A 17,065-nucleotide genomic window follows, 5' to 3' on the forward strand; every position below is an offset into this window, starting at 1 on the left:
ATGTATCTTAAGAACCATAGTCCGACACCTATTGTATTGTATATTTCTGATAATGAATTGAGAATGACTATCCCTTCAGCAATAGAGCATGTTTTCCAGTATGTTGAATAAAGTATTAGTTATGTTTGAACAAGGGCATTAAATAAAAAAGCTCAATGTGATACAACTATTCCAACTATTAATACCTATTCTAGCTGTTGGGAAGATGAGCAGTTGCAATGGATTCTCTCCCAATAATTGTCCAGATGCCATTATAGGCTAGATAATGCTGTATGTTTACAGCACAGGTGTCAAACTTGCAGCGTCATGTTGCCGTCATATGATGTTTTGCGATTTTTTTTCCTTCACAGAGCTTGGGTGGGTTTGGCCTGCGTGTGATGCATCCAGCCTGTGGCTGCCACTTTGACACACCTAGTTCATAGCATTTAACTACCATAAATGTTTACTACATTTAATTGTGTCAAGGTGCAGGCAAGGATCTGTTACAGCTTATTTCCTGCGCAATAGATAGGATAAATCACTACGACAGATTAACTGCTGCTGATGAAGAAGATTCTGCATTCCTTTATGCTGTTCTTTCTGCAGGGGAGGGGGGTCTCTAAAGTGGTATCTCCTGGATGATTTACGTAAACTTTTGAGATAATGACCAAAGAAGCTGTTGCCAGATTTCTCTTCCTGGTTTTCCAATGGACTTTATGATGGGAAGTTCTCCCAAGACTCATAAGCGTTTTGGTTAGGCCCTAGAGGAGGCTGAAAGACAATAACAAAACAGCATAAATAATGTTTTCTATAATATTAATTTACTGACCTTTTATTAAAATATATTAGTTACAAGTGATGCTACCAGACTCCTGGCTTTTTGTTGCCATATATTAAGGCTTCTCCTTCTTGCAAGAAATTTTACAATTTATAATATTGTAAGATAACCTTTGCTGTCAGGCTTGTGGAGCTTCACCCAATATAGGAGCCTACTATGGAGTAACTTTCTACCAGTAGATATTGCTGTTGCCATTTTTTGTGGTCATTTTTAAAATCCTTTTAACAGTGCTTCTTTTTGTTCTCACCCAGGGAAGGCCAGCCTTTGAAACTGCCTGAAACTAAAAAGACACTGCTATTTACTTTTAATGGTAAGAATAGGCTCCTGTTTTGAATAGCTTTCCTTAGGAAACATAGAATATTACCCCTGAGAGTGTATTTCAAAATCAGAATATAACGTATAATCTGTCCTGATTAACAGGTCTATTTCTAACATTTGTTTGGCTCCAATTATAATTTGGCATAAGGATGGGATTAAAATGTAGTTAAAGAAAGGAAAGATAGTGGGTTTATGGGAATCTTAGCAGAGACATGGGTACTGTTGACTATTTAAAAATACCATAAATTGCCTTGGTTGCCTAAAATTTACCGTATATACTTGAGTATAAGCCGACTCAAGTATAAGCCGAGACCCCTAATTTTACCCCAAAAAACTGGAAAAAGTTATTGACTCGAGTATAAGCCGAGGCTGGGAAATGCAGCAGCTCACGGTAAATTACAAAAATAAAAATACAGGTAGATAATAATAAAATTGCTAAAAGTGTGTGTGTGTGTGAGTGAGACAGACAGACAGAGGAACAGAGAGAGGGAGAGAGAGAGGGAATCAGAGAGAGACTGACAGAGACGAATCAGAGACATACTTTTAACTACCTGGCAGCAGCGTTTTGCCTTGGGGGGCTCCTCAGAACATCCCAAGACTTCGGAGGGAAGTTTACAGCCCTCCCTCGGAACGCTTCGGGGGAAGCTTCTATTGTTATTTATTTGTTTCCTAGTATAATTTGATTGTTTATTAGTAACCTGGACTATCACTAAGCGTTTTATCTTATGATTCTTTATGAATGTATCCAATCACACTTGGCCAATAAAGAATTCTGTTCTGTTCTGTTCTATTCTATTCTATCCTATCCTATCCTGTCTTATCCTATCCTATCCTATCCTATTCCATTCCATTCCATTCCATTCCATTTCATTCTAATGCAGTATAGGAGATTTACGGTTTGATAAGGTTCTCCTTTTCCCCTAAATATTAATACAGATGAAGCTAGGGTCAAACATTCTGATTCTAAGGGAAAAGAATTCCGGATGGCCCCTGGAATCATCGCTCGCCGCGCAGAATCTCGCCGCTGCTCCACGCCGTGGAAAACAGGCGCGCGCGTACAGCTCGGCAAATTACAGCCTGGTTATGCAGAAGCTTCCCTCCGAAGCCCGAGAGGAGGGAGGGAAGCGGGCGCCCGGAGGGAAGCTTCTGCATAACCCCGGCGAGTGACAAGTCTCCCAGGCTGTAATTTGCCGAGCTGTACGCGCGCGCCTGTTTTCCACGGCGTGGAGCAGCGGCGAGATTCTGGGCGGCGAGCGATGATTCCGGGGGCCATCAGTGGGGGGGGCAGGGTCCCCCCTCACGTTCCTCATCTTCCCGGATGGCCCCTGGAATCATCGCTCGCCGCGCAGAATCTCGCCGCTGCTCCACGCCGTGGAAACAGGCGCTCGTACAGCTCGGCAAATTACAGCCTGGGAGACTTGTCACTCGCCGGGGTTATGCAGAAGCTTCCCTCCGGGCGCCCGCTTCCCTCCCTCCTCTCGGGCTTCGGAGGGAAGCTTCTGCATAACCAGGCTGTAAATTGCCGAGCTGTACACGCGCGCCTGTTTTCCACGGCGTGGAGCAGCAGCGAGATTCTGGGCGGCGAGCGATGATTCCGGGGGCCATCAGTGGGGGGGCAGGGTCCCCCCTCGCGTTCCTCATCTTCCCGGATGGCCCCTGGAATCATCGCTCGCTGCGCAGAATCTCGCCGCTGCTCCACGCCGTGGAAAACAGGCGCGCGCGTACAGCTCGGCAAATTACAGCCTGGTTATGCAGAAGCTTCCCTCCGAAGCCCGAGAGGAGGGAGGGAAGCGGGCGCCCGGAGGGAAGCTTCTGCATAACCCCGGCGAGTGACAAGTCTCCCAGGCTGTAATTTGCCGAGCTGTACGCGCGTGCCTGTTTTCCACGGCGTGGAGCAGCGGCGAGATTCTGGGCGGCGAGCGATGATTCCGGGGGCCATCAGTGGGGGTGGCAGGGTCCCCCCTCACGTTCCTCATCTTCCCGGATGGCCCCTGGAATCATCGCTCGCCGCGCAGAATCTCACCGCTGCTCTACGCCGTGGAAAACAGGCGCGCGCGTACAGCTCGGCAAATTACAGCCTGGTTATGCAGAAGCTTCCCTCCGGGCGCCCGCTTCCCTCCCTCCTCTCGGGCTTCGGAGGGAAGCTTCTGCATAACCAGGCTGTAATTTGCCGAGCTGTACGCGCGCGCCTGTTTTCCACGGCGTGGAGCAGCGGCGAGATTCTGGGCGGCGAGCGATGATTCCAGGGGCCATCCGGGAAGATGAGGAACGCGAGGGGGGACCCTGCCCCCCCCACTGATGGCCCCCGGAATCATCGCTCGCCGCCCAGAATCTCGCCGCTGCTCCACACCGTGGAAAACAGGCGCGCGCGTACAGCTCGGCAAATTACAGCCTGGGAGACTTGTCACTCGCCGGGGTTATGCAGAAGCTTCCCTCCGAAGCCCGAGAGGAGGGAGGGAAGCGGGCGCCCGGCACACAGAAGAGCCGCATTAAAATGTTTAAAGAGCCACATTTTTTTTTTTTTTTTTTGTTCACTGGAGTATAAGCCGAAGTGGATTTTTCAGCCCAAAAAGTGGGCTGAAAAATTCGGCTTATACTCAAGTATATACGGTAATATTAAGTAGAATAAATATCTCTTAATTGCTATAATTGTGAATTACATTGTATAGGGATTTCTAACATGTCAGCCTCAATGAAACTAACAGGAATGGTACAGATAAATGCAGATTAGAATGATGAAATGACTTTATTAAAAATGTAAAAGTTTGCCTTCCTGGAGTTGTCCATCGTATCTATCCTACATAGTTGCAGAGTCTTTTGTTTTGCTCTTGCCTAGTTCTTAAAGTGAAGCTTATCAGTGTATGATGCAATGAGTTTTGTTTTTCAGCCAGCTTGTCAAAAAGTCTGATGATGATTCAGGACTGAAAGCAAGTAACCAATCCAAGGCCATCCCCTAAGGAATGACTAAATCTGGTCTTCCCAGTCCTTGTCCAGGACCTTTGCCACTACATCATAGTGACTCTTTGTACAGACCTATACATTTTAGTTCACAAGTAAGACTGAACACAAATGTCCTTCTTATTTATAGTACCAGGTTCAGGCAACACTTCTCCCAAAGACATGGAAGCTCTGCTGCCTCTGATGAACATGGTTATTTATTCTATTGATAAAGCAAAAAAGTTCCGTCTGAACAGAGAAGTAAGTTTTATGTTAACCCAGTATACCATTATGCTAATTGTATATGCATGACTCATATAATGAAAATGTTTAAAACTCCATGCAATCCATGTCCCAGATATGTTTGGATTCCTTTGTGCTCTACCACCATTTCATTCAAAACAGCTGAACTGACCCAGCATCGATGTCCAGGGGACTATTGGATGCATTCAGAAATGTTACAAAGTGAATAGGAAGTTGAAAGTCTTCTCCACATTTTGGTCTTTAGCAGTGGGCACTCAAAACATGCCTTTTATAGTCTAGGACAGTGATGGCGAACCTTTTTTGGCTCACGTGCCAAAAGCGGAGGGAGTGCAGGGAGGTCGTGTGCGGGTGTGCCACACCCATAAAGCTATGCCCATGACCCTAGCAGCCATGCAAGCACGACCAGCACCCCCCCCCCCCATTTTTGGCATTCTTTTTTCGTGCTCCCCAGGCTTCTATAAAGAGGCTTTATAGGAGCCAGGGGAGGGTGAAAACAGCCTCCCCCCCCCCACCGGAGGCCCTGCGGAGGCTTCAGGAGTTTTCCGGAGTGTGAAAAACCGGCCTTACGGGCAAACCGGAAGCTCGGGAATGGACTTCCGGTTTGCTCGTAGGGCTGATTTTAGCCCTCTGGAGCCTTCAGGGGCCTCCAGGAGGCTTCCCTGAAGGCTCCAGAGGGCAAAAAACGACTCTATGAGCAAACCGGAAGTCCATTCCCGAGCTTCCGGTTTGCCCGTAAGGCCGCTTTTACGCACTCCGGAGGCTTCAAGGAAACCTCCAGAGGGTGAAAAATGGCCTCAAAAGAAGGCGCGCGCTGGCCAGATGACAGGGCAACGCCTCACATGCCCTGACAAATGGCTCTGTGTGCAACTTGTGGCACGTGTGCCACAGATTTGCCATCATGGGTCTAGGCATAAGTTAATGTCTCTTGTAAAGTGGAGTAACTGTTGATATTTCATCTTCCATATTTTTTCCAGTTTCCTTTAGAACCATTTGAATTGGTGGTGTCATCACCTATAATGCCAGAAAATGCCCTAGTTAAATAGGAATTCTCTAAATAATTGGTGCCACTCTCACTGCATTAATGTTAAAGAATGCCCTGAGTTACAACAGTGTGCCTTTCTTCTAATCATTTGATTTGATTTGATTTGATTTGATTTGACTTGATTTTATATGCCACCCATCTTACTGTTGAAGTAATTTTGCTTTCAGTTCTGTTTCTTTTCATCTCTATAAAATCTTTTTTTCTGGTGTTAAGATCCAAACTATTTAGTTTTGTAGATATATCTTAATCACAGATTTATCTAATGACATTAATATGTTGGCTATCTTGTTTTATTTTGCATCCCGTTTTTAATTATTCCAATCTGGATTTTTTTTTTACATTTTCATTGAGCTTTTCACAATGATTCTAAGATTTTTTTTAATCTGCCAAACACAGCTAATTAACTTATTTCTGAAGCTTGGGATTTTATTTTATGGCTGAACAGTTTATTGCTGTCATTAAACATCATCACATTGCTATACCCTCACTCCGATTTGTTTATAAACAAATTACTAAATCCTATTATGAATGTTTTTCAATTTCAAAATTATATTTTAATTCCTATTCTTTGTCTTGTTTCTTAGTTATTTTGCAATCCATAAATGTACAGTATGTGTTCTCTTATCCTATGGCTGCTGTGTTTGTTTGGGAGTCATTGACAATGGGATATATGTTTTTTGAAAGTCCAAATATACAATGTTTGCTGGAACATTCTCCATAGAGAAGGGAAGTTATTATTTATAGTAATTTCAAAAAATAGTCTTGTGGAACCTTAAAGACAGACACATTTAACACAAATTTTCATGAATTCTAGGCCTTTGTATCAAATGCATAAAGCATCATGAGAGATTGGATATAAGTGTGTGCATATTGGTGGGAAAATGGTACAGATAGTTGATGAGTAGCACTATGTGGATCTTAGAATCAGGTAATCAGGTAGATATGGAAACCAAAAGACTAGTTCTTTAGACCAGCTTTCTACAGCGTAGTCTTTAAATTTATTAGAGTTGCAAGTCTTTACATTTCTAGTATGGAACACTCCAGATATGTTTAGGCCATGGGTCGTCAACCTGGTCCCTACCGCCCACTAGTGGGTGTTTTGGGATTCCAGGTGGGCGGTGGGGATTTCGGAGGTTAAAACCTCCTTTTGAGCGAGTGGGCAGGCGAGCGCAAGCGCATGCACAAGCAAACGTGGGAAGAGGAAGGGGAGAAGTAGAAACTGTTAGCAGGGACAGGCAGAAGCGGAGCAGAGCAGTTGCAAAATAGGAGAAAGAAAAGGCAGGAGAGAATTGTTGTTGGCTAATACTAGCTCAGCCTTACTTTTGTACATAGCCCTAAGGAAGATTTTAAAAAAGGAGATAAAAAGGAAAAGCACTCCTTTCTAAAAAATATTCCGCACTTGCGCAAAAACTGGTGGGCGGTAAGGAAATTTTTCCATCAAGAAAGATCCATTAGTGGGCGGTAGGTAGAAAAAGGTTGACTACCACTGGTTTAGGCTATCACTTGTTATTCAACATTCACATTTGATTGAGAAAAGCTGGGGAACGACTATTGAAATTAAACAAGTAGTTAGATTTTGCTTGGAAAGATTGATGTATTGGGAAAGGCATCATCATCATTAACATTGTAAGTACCGTAGTCCTTGACTTACTACCATTTGTTGACTCCTTGTATTTATAATATTGTAGCATCCCCACAATCATGATCAGAATTCAAGCACTTGGCAACTGGCATGTATTTATGACAGTTGCAATGACCTGGGTCATGAGGTCACCATTTGTGACCCTTCCAGCCAGCTTCCAACAAGCAAAACTATGGAGGAAACCACTTCACTTAACAATCATGTGATTCACTTAACAACTGCAGTGATTCACTTAACTGAGAAAAAAAGTTGCAAAATCAACACGATTCACTTAACAGCAAACTTTCTTATAATGGAAAGCCTGGTCCAAATTGTGGTTGTACCTTAAGGACTACCTATATGACAGAGGACTGCAATGAGATTTTGCTCCATTTTTCCACAATATGAATGGGTTGCGGACTTCTTTCTCTCTATAGTAAAAGTCAGCCATATCTTGGATTGGATGCAAGATCTAAGACTGCCAGGAAGGGTTTGGAGCTTAAACATGAGCTGCCCTTCCCTCTGCATAGAACTACTGTCTTGGGACTCCAGAACAAGCTGTCAGTAAATTATAAGATAAAAAGTGATAAAAGACTTGACAAAAAGTCAAGGTTTTCTCACAAACATTTTATTAGCCCAATGCGTTATAGGAGCCTTAAGCAAATTCGGGTTCAGATTTTAATAAACTAATTACTTAAGATGTTCTCTTTGCAAATAGTTTGTTAGGATATTGCTTGATGTATTGTCAACTTTTGGCAACTTTTGTTCATGACACCACTAGATGGCACTAATTCACTTCAAAACTAAAAAAAATAGAATGTTATAATAATGGTTGAAACCTTGCAAAATAACTAAATCTTACATGAGTTTTATGTTCTTGCACGAAATATCAAAATAGTTGGGACATTAATAAATAATGTTTTAGGTTTTTGATGCCCATACTATTAAGGGGAATCTCACAATAGTTCCTACCAACTGAAAAAAGTTGCTGATTTCTGTACTATGAGTTTATGTATATTGACTAAGTTGTTTGCATTTCTTCTTGCTTTGGGACAAAGGGAAAACAGAAAGCAGATAAAAATAGAGCACGTGTGGAAGAGAATTTCCTGAAACTGACTCATGTTCAAAGACAAGAGGCTGCCCAGTCCCGCCGGGAAGAGAAAAAACGAGCAGAGAAGGAGAGAATCATGAATGAGGAAGATCCAGAAAAACAGCGACGTCTAGAGGTATTTTGTTCAATAAGCTTACTATATTAGAAGAAACATGCTCAGCCTATAGCAGCCATTCTAAATTAGGGAAGTTACTATTTATTTTATTATTGATTTATTGATTAGCCTATAGGCCATATCAATGTACAAGGTCAAACTAAAATCTTCTACAATTTAAAATAAGAGTAGGGTAAAATACAATACTTATAGGATAAAATACAATAATTTAATACATAAATATGTAAAATAGAATAAAATGACATACAATTATATTTTTGTATCACCCCTGTAATCTGCCCCATTCAGGCTCACATATGCCGATCTCAGTTGGACCATTTTAGTCAGAAATTTGCTGTATTAAATGTCATTTTCAAAGTCTGGCCATACATGAGGTATGTTGTTTTAATAGCTCCCACTGGGCCATACGTTTAAAATGTGGATCAAGAGACTTATCTCTAGCCCCCTTATACAAACAGCAATCATATAATATATTAGTCAGATCTTCTACCTCTTCAGCTCCACAAATACATGTACGTTCATTATATCTCCCAAATCTAATCATTGCATCAAGTTGTTCAGGGGAAGTTACTAAGATCATTACCACAAAATGGGGCCAGCAACACAACATGGGGCTAGCAACTTGCACGTGAAATTTTGTTCTGAGTATCAAACTATAAATCTGCTCCTTCCAAGTATCTTATTTACACCATAACATTATATCACCATCCCTGACAACTATCAGCAAAACATATATAAGCAAAAACAATGTAACTATATCTGCACATACATGCTACAGAAATATATATAATCCCTTATTGCTATAGAAATATGTGTAATCCCTCTGCAGAAAAACATTCCAGTATCCCCCGCTTACATGCTATTTTTCCAGAATGTTGAAGATTCCGGTAGTTAATATTATAAACAAATAAACTTTATGGTCTGGGAGGAAAAATGTCCATTCTGGGACCAGAGTTTGTTGCTAAGCAAGGCAGTTGTTAAATGAGTTGCGGCCAATATTATGATCTTTTTTGCCACAGTTGTTAAATGAACCACTGTAGTTGTTAAATGGGCAGTCATTAAGTGAATCTGGCTTCCCCCATTGACTTTACTTTTTGGAAACTGGCTGGGAAGCAAATGGTGATCATATGACCTGGGTCATATTTAGTTCTACACCAAGTGCCATAAATACATGCCGGTTGCCAAGTGCCTAAGCATGACAGTCATAAGTTGGAGGACCAGTTCTGAATCACTTTTTTCAGTGCTGTTGTAACTTTGAACTGTCACTAAATGAATGGTTATAAGTCAAGAACTAGCTCTAATACGTTTAAAGGAGATAACAAGACTTTTAACTTCACGTGATTTTCTAAAAAGAATATGTTCTTCTTAATCGAAGTTGTTTTGGGCAAGTTCTTTGTAGAAGCCTGTAGTAGCTGAGTATTACGTCTTCCTGGAATGGGTAGCAACAGACATTATTGCCTCATCTTTGGAGAGGGAGAAAGGCAGTTTCATGGTTTGTTTGATGGACACTATAGTAATTCCTTTTCAGGTTTAAAGATGGTGAATGTTTTGCTTGTATTTTTGTTGTAAGATGCATGGCTTGTGATCCTGTTTTATATGGATAAATTCTCTAGCTAGGTTCATATGTTAACTAAGCTACAATTTTAAATAAGCTGTAATCATCTTGTTCACTAACAGAGTTAAATGACAAATCATGGCTCAGAAAACATTGTGTTTGACTTATATTGCCACATTAAGCCAAAACTCATTATATCCCATTATTATTAGTTCTGTGTAAGACCAGCATCTCTGTGTAGCAGAATTTTATTAGTAGTAGCAAAGCCCTGTTTTATAGCTTTCAATCAAGCAGGGGATCTAAGAGACCGTTTCGGCTCCTTAGGAAGTTATAAATTAATCCTGCCGAGGCCAGAGGAAATGGTATCTAATTCAGTGCTTGAATACTTCTGTATTTACAAGAAGAGATCCATTTTTCATTGCATTGAAAGCATTAGTTGGAGAGATATTTTGATCACCCACATAGTTCCAATGTAGTATCTGCAGATTTTTACATGGAAGACTAATTAATATTTATCTCATAACAGTAAACAAATCTGCTACATTTCCTTGGTGTCTTTGACTTTGCTCTGCAATCAAACAAAGAATCCAATAGTCACATAAAACTAATAATTTCTTTTCTATAGGAGGCTTCCTTGCGTCGTGAACAGAAAAAACTTGAAAAGAAGCAAATGAAAATGAAACAGATCAAGGTGAAAGCTATGTGAAAAACTTAACTAGGGAGAAATATCGTTTGGTGCCAACCATAGAATTGCAATTTGCTGCCTACAATGAGCTGATTATATTCCTGACCTTAATCATTGGCCACTTAAGAACCACTTCTGATGATAACTTTTGTCACTCATGGGATTATGAATGAAAAGGTTCTCCCTCCATGTATATTTGGCAAAGTTGTTCTTAACTCCATTAGTAACAGTTTTAACACAACTTTTAAAAATGTGTTTATGTACTGAATTGCTTCAACCAATGACCCCCAAAACAACAAAATTATACTTAGTTACCAATAAAATAAATGTATTTTAATCCACATTTGGATTGCAATTCTGAACCTAGTTCAATCTCTTTAATGACTAGGACTGCTAATAATAAATATTTTAATGGTGCAGCCCATTTTGATTTTATATAACATGCAGATGTGTATATAGAGAGCTTTGCAGTTGTCTTCCATATTGTTAAGATTTTTTTCCCTACTTGCTTTGGATGGGGTTCTAGAAATTTGCAACATTCTTTCAGATGCTTTGATTCAGATGCATGATGTATGATGTATATGTATGTGTGTACACACAGTTAAACACACATACACATACATAAAATCTATGCACATAGTACTCTCACACACAAATGTATGCACACAATTACACAAACACACACACAAATTCTTAGAATATACCAACAATACATAAGCACTTTGATTATATTTAGAAAACTGGGCAAAATGGAGAGAAAATCTAATAACCAATACTTCATATTAAGATTTTTTTTATTCTTTCACAATTGGTGCAACTAGCACTATTGGCATCTAATATAATTACAGATCAAATATATGTGAATTTCATGCTTCTTTGTAATGGTAAAGTGCTAAATCAGTATTACAGTTTTACAAGCGATTATACTGAGAATTCTAGAAAAACTGCTGTGTTTTGAGCACAGTATGCTCAATATGTGTTTGAGATAAGCAGAAATAAATCTACAAGATAGTAATTTCAGTGGTAAATGTGCATGCAGATAAGCATCTCGTTTATATCTGCTGTCAATATGTGAGCAACTGAGGAATGGTGTGTATTTGCCTTGGGGTTGATTATTATTAATAATATAATTAATTAAAAACAATGTAAAAGCTACCTATTAAGTTGACCTGACACAGAATTTGGGGCACACCGGTGTGTCCTTCTGAAAATTCCTGCATGGCAAATGAAGATCTTTATGGGATCACTCACATGATTCTTCATGCATTACCTAGTTGCTAAAAATCATTTGTTATCTTCCAAATAGCTGACTTCTTTGGACCCATTTTTTTAATATAGGTTTATTGTATTTTCTATTTCTACATATAAATCATGCTTGCTGATTTGGAACAGGGTGTATGCACTAATTCTCCCCCCCCCCCTCCTTTTTAGACAGATGCCTAGATGTTTTAGCAGCTTTCTTTATATTTTAATGTGCTTTTCTGATTGTATCATATTCTTCCGGTATTTCTCTGTGTCTCTGTAGCTGCTAACTATGTAAAGTTGACAAGGAACCAGGGTCTAAATAACTGTGCAATTCACTTCCCCCTACCCCCAGGTAGAAGAAGCCTCTTAGAGGATTATATCTCTTAAACATCATTTACAAACAATTGTATATGCTGAGAAAATTAGAATCAGGAGCTTCTCCCACTTCACAGTCTTATGGAATTGCTGCATTTTATAAATGCTCAAGATGGCATTTGACCGTTTCTGTATAATGGATTATTTTTGCAGTGAATTTACTGAGAAGAAACTTGAGGCTTGTTAAGCTTTGTGTATTTTCTTGATTATGCTTTTATCACTGATGCAATAACATTAAGCTGCTCTTTAAAACAGCATGTGCAAAAAGCCACTTGTCAGAGCATGAACATATGCATAGATTCCTTTTGAATGCAATCTACAACCCAAAATATATTTTAATTTGTGATGTTATATATCTATCATTTATGATATTTTACATCAAAAATGGCAATCCTATGTGGGATATATTTTAAACTATTTTGTCAATAGATATTATACCAATTGAATAAAGTTTTGTTTCACAGAGGTCCTTTTGTAATGGAAATATTTAAAAACTTGTTATGTAGTTTAAGTAATGCTAGTAAGTGGGGGGGGAGAGAAAATATTACTAAGCTCTCAAAAGGGAGTCTGGCAAACTTTGTAAGGCAGTCATTTGTAAAACCATGTAAAGGAGAAAAGACAACAAAACTAATACTTGTGTTTTTCTCCATAGTTTTATTATAGGGTCTTTCTTTTGGTTCATTCCTTCGTTTATTAATTAATCTTCTTCTGCAAAGAAAAACTTTATGCATGTAGAAAAAAATATCAGTGCCAAACAGGAATGAAGCATATCAGACTTTTGTCCCTTCTCATAAGTTAGTCTGCAAATTACCAGAGGTGTTTGGTATTGAATATTTGTGTGTTTTCACATCTCTGCCTAAAAGTACAACTTCTTCTGAAGAACTTGCCATTTTAAAGAAAGTGATGAAAGCGAGACAATAGGGAAAGGTTGGAATATTGGTTAGCCAATGCAGTACCTTTATCAATGACCTCTTAGATAAATTGGTACTTCCTAAGTACTCTGTTCTACCTGAATTATTAATTTATTCTTTTAGTAAAAAATAATAGGTGGCAAGTTAGCATACTGCAAGAAAAAATGACTTATATCATCACTTCTATTTTGCATTATTCTTCTAAACCCCCCAAAAAAATTTCCATACACTTTTTTTTAAAGAATAAAGGTGAGTAGCTGCAACCCTGTGCTTTGTTTAAAAGTATAATACAGATTTGGAAAAAATATGGGAATGGTGGGGAAACTTCCTGATGAACCAGAAGAAATACAGGAGAAAGAAGCCTCATCGTGTCACATTTCAGAAGTATGAATGGCTATGTCATACTTGGCAGATGAAATTTTCATATTTCTATAATTGTCCACCCATCCTGAAAAATGGTTTATGTCTGGGTTACAACCTCTCTTCCTATATTTGAAGTCAAAGCATTGGTTTTCCAATGTGATTGAATCTCAGACTTTGATCAATTACAAGGCAGTAGCTGGGTTCAAAAATTATACAAAAGCCAAACCAAATAGTCACATTATTGCTTAATACAATATATGAATGAAGTTGGACTATAGAAATAGCTATATTTAGCTATATTAATGATATTTAATGATGAAAAAGTATACTCTAGGTGCCAATTGTGCTCTTTAATCCTAAATTATAATTTGGATGCATCAGTGACTTTTAAAAGAAAAATCGATACCCATGAATGGAAACATTTTGAAATTCTATTCAATATCATATCACACTGCTCCAACAATTATTTTACATTTGGCAGCTGGCAAATTTCAAATGCATTTCTGTGATCACCCCTTTCTACAAATCTTTCCTTTTGTGCCTTGCTTGTAGCAGATTATGCAGCTTCCTCATTTTTTACTTGCTACTATTGAATCTACATTAGGAAAGTTGGTTTCAGGCAAGAGAGAGAAAAAATAAGTCTTGGTTCACAAATCAAAGTTAAGGTCATTCAAATCACATATTATGCTTAGCATTGGGTTTGGATAATCAAGTGTTTGTTCAGAATGATGATAAAATATGATAACATTTTAGGAACTCTTGAGCTGACTAGTTAACTAGATAATCTGTGATCATAAGTCATCGTTCCAGAGATACCTCCATATCTAAACAGGGAAACAGAATGACCATTGATGACAAAAAAGCACTGGGCAGTAGGAGCAACTTCCAATTTTTTGCTTGCTTCCCCAAAGACTTTCCTTCTAGGAATCTGATGGGAGAGGAAAGTCAATTGGAAATGATGATCATGACTCGGGAAGTGTGGCAGCATCGAAGCAGGCACAGCTTTGCCAAATTTCAATCCCACAGGAGTCCTGGGTTTTGTATCCTATAGTTTGCCCATCTGAAGTACCTTGATTTGTGTCAGAGTTTTGGCAGCATGACTAGTATTGTGAGATAAACCCAGGAGCAATAACACAGTGCACATAACCTTAAGACAATTAACAGTGGTTTCTCTACAAATATACACTACAGACACAAGGAGAAAACTGAATACGCCCTGAGAGAGAGAAACACTCTCTAATTGCCACCTACATATAGACTCCTCTTAAAACAGTAAATGACTTGTGTGGACCCCCACCATCAGAGTCTTAAAAGGGTTATACCATAGCTGCAATGAATCAACCTTATTTCATCAGCCTTGCCTTCAGCTTACAGTTTACAATCTTACATCAGGTGGCAGCTATTAAATCCTCAGACCTTGACACTCCCCCCATTTAAAACTGTACAGCTGATAATCCAAATGCTTTTACAAATACTTTATACTTTTCCTACTTAGGCAGGTTTTCGTTACCATAGTTCATATAACAGTTTATCCTCTTAAAAAAGTAAATGACGATTTGAAACATTTGTTGCCTTATGATGTAGCATTTCATTGAAGTAAAGCAGACATGAAACTTTTAGTAGTACAGTAGAACCTCTAGTCATGACTACAATTTGTTCCATAACTTTGGTCACAACCCAATTCGGTTGTGACCCAAACCTAATTTTGTAAATTTGGTCCTTACAAAAGGAACCTGATTTGGTCGTGGTAAGAAGCATTCGTGACCAGAGGTTCTACTGTATATAGATGCCTTCCAGTTTCTTCAGAAAACAAGAACACTACTAGATAATGAAGGGGTATAAATGAGGAAGCCTTAAAAAGTTGGTTTAAAGTGAATATGCTAATATACAGCACTTGATTTTGTCCAAAGTTGCTGTTGTAATGATGAATGGCAAATATTTTTAAAGTATCATTTACCTTCTTTTTGAATCTAAGGGCTACTTAAAATAGATATAGATGGCCCTGCATATGTGAATTCAGGTAAAGAATGCTACCCCTATGGACAATGCCTTAATTCTAAGCAAAATAACCAGTGGTGGGATTCAGCCAGTTCGCACTACTTCAGGAGAACAGGTTGTTAACTTTCTGAGCAGTTTGGTGAACTGGTTGTTGAAATAAATCATTAGGGCAGAGAACTGGTTATTAAATTATTTGAATCCCACCACTGAGAATAACCAAAGATGTACTTATGCGTAATATCTCTATCAACATCTATCTCTATCCTCTATCTCTTGGGCTATTATATATATCCTTGAGCAGAAAAGATAAAAACAATTTTCTCTGAAAACATTTTAGTGGAAAAATGTTCCATTTCCATAATTTTCAATTGACAGCTTTCTAAAGGAACATAGTGAGTTGTGTCCTAAATATAAATTGCTTATAATTTGGGAAGAATTTGGCTGTTGGCACAACTCACCAAACTGCAAACTAAGTACATTTTAAACCTGAAAAACTAAGCCATCATTGAATTCTATTCATGCAACACACTAATTAATAGTTTGTTTAGCCATTATTTATTGAATAATTGCACACAAACCAGAATATAAAAATCACATATATCACAGACCATGGCCACAGACCTCCAAGACTTAAGATTTAAATCATAACATTTCTTCAAGCCTTTGCAGACCGCCTGTGATGACATTGCAGCCCCCCAGGGATCCTCGGACCACAGGTTGAGAACCAGTGTTCTAATACATATAAGTATATATAATGCATTAAGCAATAAACAAGTGAATAATATTTTGAAGTAACATGTAAAGACTAAAATGAGTTAAAATTTACAAATGATATCAGCAAAGACTGGTCAAAAGCTGATGTCCGATCATACACAGTCCATGTTTATATAGCAGTACAGTATTTTTGAATTGTATTACTTGCACCCCTAAATTCTGAAGGATCAAATAATAGGAAAAACAGCAATTTGATTGGCACTAAGGAATATTAACAGTGTCCAAAACAATAAAAAATCTAGCTTGTGATTAAGCATGTTGTGCAACCCAGCTGTTGTAATTAATTTATAGTTTAATGTGTTCATTAAATCAGGAGTTCATTAAGAATGCATTGGCTGTAAATTGCTTCCAAAAGAATTTGTTTGAATACGCCTATAAGCTGTATATACTGACCATAAAACCTTGCATAATTATGCTTTCCAACATATTAGTTAATTTTTGCTTTAGTAAACAATATAACTAGTATCTCAAGTATCTCAAAACTTTGCTTTTTACACATGCACATAAATAAGTACCAGTATGTATCAGTGTGTAACATTGTACTTAAAAGTAAAACTTAAGAGTTTAAACTTTTCCTTAACCCCATTTTTTAATCTGTGCTTTTACTGATATTTATGTCATGTTGATGTAAACTGCCACTTAGATGAGATGTGTCATATAGAAATATAATAGTTAAAATAAATATCTGGCCCTAAAATATCACCAAGAAATATATCTCCTATATAAGATATAATAATGTTGCTGTGTTAGGATTCAGTGGTCCTTGACTTACAACCACAACCACATTTCTCTTGGTAAGCAAAACAGTTGTGACTTGTGTCCCATTTTATGATGTTTCTTGCCACACTTGTTAAGTGAATCACTGCAGTTGTTAGTAACATAGTTGTTATGTGAATCTGACTTCCCCATTAATTTTGCTTGTTGGAGGGTCACA

The 17,065-nt window shown here is 38.5% G+C and overlaps 1 protein-coding gene across 2 annotated transcripts in view; it reads left to right on the forward strand.

Annotated features, from left to right (window-relative positions):
• Positions 1 to 12,551, forward strand: part of CCDC47 (coiled-coil domain containing 47) — a 29,448-nt gene extending 16,897 nt beyond the window's left edge. For both annotated transcript variants that reach the window (XM_081970064.1, XM_081970065.1), the window contains exons 10-13: positions 1,069 to 1,127; positions 4,224 to 4,333; positions 8,058 to 8,225; positions 10,406 to 12,551. In XM_081970064.1, coding sequence (XP_081826190.1) covers positions 1,069 to 1,127; positions 4,224 to 4,333; positions 8,058 to 8,225; positions 10,406 to 10,486 — 418 coding nt within the window. In that variant the 3' untranslated portion in view covers positions 10,487 to 12,551. The remainder of the gene's footprint in view (positions 1 to 1,068; positions 1,128 to 4,223; positions 4,334 to 8,057; positions 8,226 to 10,405) is intronic.
• Positions 12,552 to 17,065: the final 4,514 nt, after the last annotated feature.

The sequence above is a fragment of the Natrix helvetica genome (genome assembly GCF_964273705.1).
Source record: "Natrix helvetica genome assembly, chromosome: Z".
Taxonomy (NCBI): Eukaryota; Metazoa; Chordata; class Lepidosauria; order Squamata; family Natricidae; genus Natrix; species Natrix helvetica.